Genomic DNA, 6,393 nt, shown 5'->3' with positions numbered 1-6,393 from the left:
AGGTGCAGTCAGCTGACAGGAAGAGGCAGGGCCTGGCACATATATAAACCCCAGAGCTGGGACCAGAGTGTCAGGTCTCTGCCAGCAGCTAAGGGGGAAGGAGCCCTCCTAGAGAAAGCAAAGTGAAGGGGCTGGACAGCCCATCTCCTGCTTCTGGTAAGGTTAAGGGACTTCAGGAGCTCCCCAGACCCTGGCCTTACAAGGCATGTTGCGCTGGGGAAGGGTGATTCATTTAAAGGAACAGAGCACACCCAGAGCTGCTTGCATTATGTTATAGCCCAGGGGCTTGTATTTTGATTTCTGTTTGGAAACTGGTGGATTAGGCTGAGGCTATTGGGGAAGGAGGAGACCTCACTGGGGACCCACTATAGTGTGGGGACCCCAGCACCAGTGTGGGTGCAGTAACTGGGGTGCACAGACCCCAGTGCCAGTGTGGACACAGACAAAGAGAGACAAGGCTGCAGAGAGCCCAGTGTTGAGCAAGAGGCCAAGTGAAATTAAGACCTCAGAGGGACACTGTGTGAATACCATTTGTGAGGCTTGGGGCGTGATAAAGGGGTGATTTGGAGCCACGCATCTAGCCCATAAGGCTGAGGATGTCCCGAGACATCCATTTTTGAGCGGGACCCAAATGGGGGTCTGAGAACCCACAAGGTTCAGTGGGGTCCATCAGGACTGTGCCCAAACAAACTTGAGGGCAGCCTCCTTATTTATTATAGTTACACCAAGACATGGTGGGTGAGAGAGGGTGCTCATTGGGCTGAATTGGCATGGTCAAGGGAGCCCTAGGGGTCCCACGGCCATCCCTGGGGACCCCTTCCTGTGACAGTCAGGCAGCCAGTAGGTGCTTGATTGCAGCAGCCATTTAAGAATATGGCTATCTATATAAACAGAACAGTTTGCTGCTGCGAGCCAGGCAGAAACATCACCTGGCTGAGCTACATGGAACATCTAGCAGGTAGGACCTCAAACTGCACCCTGCCAGGGAAGGGTGGCCTAGTGGGGCTCCTAGTGGTGTGGGAGCCCCCAGGATATACCAGGCCAGTTACCTCCCTGGTGATAGCTGAGGAGGGGTGCCTTAACCCCAGCCTCCTTCTTCAGGTGGCTTTGGAGGCAGTTGTGGGAGTAGTGGGGCCAGGCACGGCAAGCAGACTGCCACCTGATTCCAGCAGGGATGTGAGATCCCAGAGACCCCAGAAGGGGTAGCATGGGGAGCATTGTTGTGTGACCCCACACAGAGTAGTCTGAATGGGAGTAGACCTGAAGGGCTGTGCATGAGGGGGGTTGAGTAGGGCCAAACTGGGAGTAAACCTGAAGGGCAGTGCAAGGGCCAGCCCCATGAGTAAGTTGATCATGAAGATTATAAGGCCCCAGGGTGGGTGTGGTGTAGAGGCCCTAGAGGGGGTGTAGTAGGAATCCCAGGTGGGAAAGAGGCCAAGGCATGGTTTTGGATGCCTGAGAATGCAGTTTGGGCCAGAGACCAAGTAGGGGACTCTGCCAGAGAGTTAGGGGCGAGTCCTGACCCCGGTAAGTCCTCCGCTCCAAGGAAGCTTAGTGTGGGATGAAAGTAAGACTTGTAGTTTGAGCACAATGACCTGCTGCTCCAGGGAGGGAGTGAGAGTCCCTATGAGGCCTGGGAGCACCAGTTGTGATGCAGGGTATAACTACACCATGTAGATGCTATCTGCGAGGTATGGGCTGTGGTGCAGGGAAGGTTGGAGCCACAGATAGTGCCCCCTGCCATTGGGGCATGTAATGGGCAGTCTCCCGCATTTACCATCCATTTATGGGAACACCAAAGTCATGGCAGGTGAGATAAAGCATATTACCCCATAGAGACAGGTGGGTGGGCCGGCATGGGACCCGGCCCCTAATTTGCCCCCTGTCACAGAGGACTATTCCATGATGGCCTGCATTTGCAGGGAACAGATACAAAAGGCTGAAGTGGTGACTGAACTTTGATTAGCAATAGGAATCAAGGAGAACAAGAAGTCCCTCTTTAGGTACATAGGTAACTGGAGGAAAACAAATGGGAGTGTGGGGCCACTGCTCAGCAACTCAGGAGAGCTGGTTATCGACACCGAGGAGAAAGCTGAACTCCTGAATGACTACTTCACCTCAGTCTTTCACTGGACCAAGGGGAAAACAATGCCAGGTAGTACAGGATAAGCACGGTAGGAATAATGACCTTCCTACTATTGCCATAGAATTGGTGTATGACCAATTAAAAAAATGAGACTATAGAAATCAGTGGGAGCAGATGATCTTCATCCGGGAGTGCTGAAGGAGCTGGCCAAAGTCACTGCAGAATCCCTGGAGAAACGCTTCCACAACTCGTGGGGTTCTGGAGAAATCCCTGAGGACTGGAAAAAGACCGATGCTGTGCTCATCCACAAGAAGGGCAGGAGGGAGGACCCAGGTAACTATAGGTCAATCAGCCTAACTTCTATCCTAGGGAAAATCCTAGAAAAGTTCATCAAGGAGTCTATCTGCGATAAGCTTGCAGAAGGTAAGATTCTGAATGACAGCCAGCATGGCTTCATCACAGACAGGGTTTGCCTTACCAACCTCATCTCCTTCTATGACCAGGTAACTTGCCACCTGGACATGAGAGAGCAGGTTGACATTGTATTACTTGACTTCCAAAAGGTCTTTGATCTAGTATCCCATGAACTCCTTGCAAGAAAATAGGAGGATTGTGGGCTTAACTCTGAGACAGTCAGGTGGGTGAGAAACTGGCTGTAGGATAGGACCCAGTGAGTTGCAGTGAATGGATTTATGTCATCCTGGTGAGACGTGGGCAGTGGTGTCCCACAGGGGTCAGTGCTTGGTCCTGTACTTTTCAACATCTTTATTAGCAATTTGGATGTGGCGGTGAAGAGCTCGCTGGCCAAGTTTACAGATGACACCAAGTGATGGGGAAGCGTGGTCACGCTTGAAGATAAGCTAAAGATACAGGAGGAACTAGACAGGCTAGCAAGTTGAATGGATCAGAATCTGATGAAGTTCAACATTGAGAAATATAAAGTGCTCTACCTCGAGATGAGCATCACGCCTACAGACTTGGCAGCACCAAACTGATTAGCACCACGAATGAAAGGGACCTGAGGGTAATAATAGACCACAGTATGAATATGAGCTGGTAGTGTGATGTTGTAGCCAGTAGGGCAAATAACGCTCTAGCATGTATCAATCGATGTATCTCCAGCAAAACCAAGAAGGTGATTCTTTCGCTCTACTCAGCACTGGTGAGGCCACAGCTGGAGTACTGTGTTCAGTTCTGGGCACCGCACTTTAACAAGGACATGGACCAACTTGAGAGAGTCCAAAGAAGAACCACCCATATGATCAGTCTTACAATGCAAGCCATACAAGGAAAGGCTGAGGGATCTGGGACTCTTCAGCCTGAGAAAAAGAAGGGTGAGAGGGGACCTAGTAGCAGCTGACCACTACATCAGGGGCGTATATCAAGCGCTCAGTGAACAACTGCTCACCAGGGCACCCGAAGGGAAAACTAGGAGTAATGGCCACAAACTCCTGGAAGACCAATTCAGGCTCAACATTAGGAGAAACGTCTTCACAGTCAGGGTGTCCAGACTGGGGAATAAGCTCCCTCCAGACGTGGTACGATCACCTACCCTGGAAATCTTCAAGAGGAGACTAGACAGTCACCTTCCTGGGGTCACCTGTCCCCAAATTATCTTTCCTGCTTGAAGAGCCCCTCTAATTAAAGTACCCATAGCATCACATGTATTCACATCCCTGTGCTGAAAAATGGTAGTGCGGACACTTTAATTAAAGTTTGTCAAATGAGCATTAGTTAAAGCGCCCCTGCCACTTTTTCAGCACGGGGATGCTGATACACATGATGCTGGAATCTGCTGGAGCATGGTAACTACCACACTCCGGCAGATTCAATTAACTGAGTCTGCTCCAATGTACTGTAATTACAGCATGTTGGAGCAGCCTCACTGCACGTGTACAGGCACTGAAGCCTGTGCCCTTTAAATTGGGGGTGGGGGGGGAGAAAGGGGGTGATACTTTTTTCTATCTTTTTTTGAGAGGAGCAATGTAACTTTATATGGGAGGAAGGAGAGCAATGGCTATTTTCTTTGTTTTCTTTACCTCATGATAAAGGTCTTTGCAAAGTCTTTGACAGCCCAAAGTAGTCCCATGCCTTCCCTGTAAAGCAATGGACACAGAGCACTCTTTTCTCCTGGAGCAATTTGACATACAGACACGATTCCCCCATCCCTCTATCTCGCATAGCAGGGGTGCAATGAGCTCTTTCAATGCCTGAGGCATAGGTGGGTGGTGTGGGAGAATTATAAGTGAAGAATGAGGGGGGAACGTGGGCAAAAGAGGAGGGAGCATTAGGTCTTACCTGCCCAGTTCTCCTCACTCCAGCAGCTGCTACTGCTGCAGCTACAGCTATAGCAGCATGGGCTTGGGTGTTGCCCCTGGGGGACAGGCAGCACCATAGACTTCTTTGGTGCCACTCCTTGTGCCCTATTAGCACCTCCCTTCCCCACAGGCACAGGACTGTGCTTCCCATGGCAAAGCTTCCCAGTGGGGTGTGCCCGAGGTGTGCCGCCCCACTTCCCCCCAGATATGCTACTGGGTATGGGGCTGTGCCTGTCTGGCTCCTACAGCCAGGTAATGCAGGGCTGCCCCTACCATGAAAAAGACTCCTAGGCAAAGGGGGCCATAATGGCATCCTCTTGAAGTCAGTGCCAGGGACTGGCACCTTGCTTACCCACCCCTAGGTAGGGTATTGCACATGGGACTAAACTAGATAATGCACTCTCAGAGGAAAGAAGAACAAACAATTGTGATAGGAGAAAGGAAAAACACATTTGTTTCCCCTAGTGTGATTAAAAAAAAGCCTCAACTGATCTATTAGTAGCCTGCAGGAAGAGTAAATTTTTCTGTACTTGGTAATCATCAATCGGGGGGGGGGGGGGGAGGTTTTTTTTTTTTTCAAAAAAAACTAAAAATTTTTTTTTTTAGATCGTGTTAATGTATAGGCGGGGGGGGGGGGTGTGAATGTTTTATCTGTTCAAAAATATCTACAGATTTTTGAGTTCAGCTAATACTTACTGACGTAACTGCTTCGACAGCCTTTGCAACTTTTCTTCCTTATGGTCTTCAAATCTCAATCCACAGTAACATAAAAGAAGTGATTTAATTTGGGGGCAAGATTTTACACAGAAAGAAAGAACAAGTTGGTCCATTTGGGTCAGCTGTTTTCCTCGTATATCTAATTGACTGAAATTCACCAATGCATTTTTCACAAGTTGCTCTTCTTGGCTCTCATACAAACAGTAAAATGCCTCAAGATCTTCAATTTGGTTATTTGCTGATGGATAAAATGAGCTAATCCAAGTTCCTATGTCTGTCTTCAGATTTGGTAACATTTTACAGCCAAGTTTTTCCTCTATGTCTTTCCTTCTGTTCTCATTTAAGAGACCAAACAAAAATTGCACAGTTAGCATCAAATAATGCCTAGACTTCCCATAATATGCTAGAATGGTATTCACTTCTCTTCTTGGAGTCACCAAATCCTTCCTTGTATCCTCATCCCCTTGCAGAATGTAGGACAAAGCTGCAAAAAACTCCTGGAAACTTAAATGAATGAAGCTGTAGGCACTCACACAACCAAGGTCTCTTTGAAAAATGTTTTCATTCAGAAAGAGGGGGAGAAAGTCTGCCTGGTCTAACCCATACCTCTTGATATCTTTTTGTTCAAAGAGTATCTTCTGCTCCCAGATCCCATCTGCAGCCAGGGAGCAAAGTCTTCTCATGTGAGCTTGTATCTGAAGCCTTGACTTGCTGCTAGAAGAGTCCACTAAACTGAAGAGAAAAAGCATGTATACACCAGTGACTGTCTTTGAAGTCTGTAGAAGGTCTTCACCCCTCTCCATTTGTTGTTTCAGAACCGTGCAGATGATCCAACACACAATAGGGACAAAGCACATAGTGAAGAGAATTTCATTTTCTCTTACAAAGTTGAAGGCTTCTGAGGCTTGTTTTTCATTTCCAAAGAACCTGTAAAAATACTCCTCCCTGTCCTCTCCAGAAAATCCCAGGATTTCTGCACAAAGAGCACACTGCAAACTCTGTCTCAGCTTCTCCAGAGCAACTGGTCTGGTAGTGATTATCAAGTAGCTTCCAGGGAGAACTGTTCTCCTAAATAAACTGTTCAGTATGATTTCAGCTGGCTGCTTCTCCCAGGGATCAGAGCACAGATCACTTTCAGGCTGATCCAAGGAAAATCTCAGTTCATCAAACCCATCAATTATGAAAAGGAGCTCTTCTGGATTAGCTAGGATATGCTCAATTGGTGCATTTTTATTAGGACAACTTTTCAAAATTATGTCAGCTAAACTTCCT

The 6,393-nt window shown here is 48.1% G+C and overlaps 1 protein-coding gene across 1 annotated transcript in view; it reads right to left on the bottom strand.

The window, feature by feature from the left end:
* Window positions 1–5,422: 5,422 nt before the first annotated feature.
* The window catches only part of LOC102383516 (NACHT, LRR and PYD domains-containing protein 3-like), a gene marked incomplete at its 3' end in the record, with an annotated part of 3,877 nt that continues 2,906 nt past the window's right edge, over window positions 5,423–6,393 (bottom strand). The window contains 1 exon segment of the mRNA XM_014527154.2: window positions 5,423–6,393. This exon segment is cut by the window's right edge and continues 10 nt beyond it. Within this exon segment, the coding sequence (XP_014382640.2) occupies window positions 5,423–6,393 (971 nt within the window).

This window comes from Alligator sinensis, unplaced genomic scaffold (genome assembly GCF_000455745.1).
Source record: "Alligator sinensis unplaced genomic scaffold, ASM45574v1 scaffold1651_1, whole genome shotgun sequence".
NCBI classification, from domain to species: Eukaryota; Metazoa; Chordata; order Crocodylia; family Alligatoridae; genus Alligator; species Alligator sinensis.
This window is presented reverse-complemented; position numbering and strand designations above follow the sequence as displayed.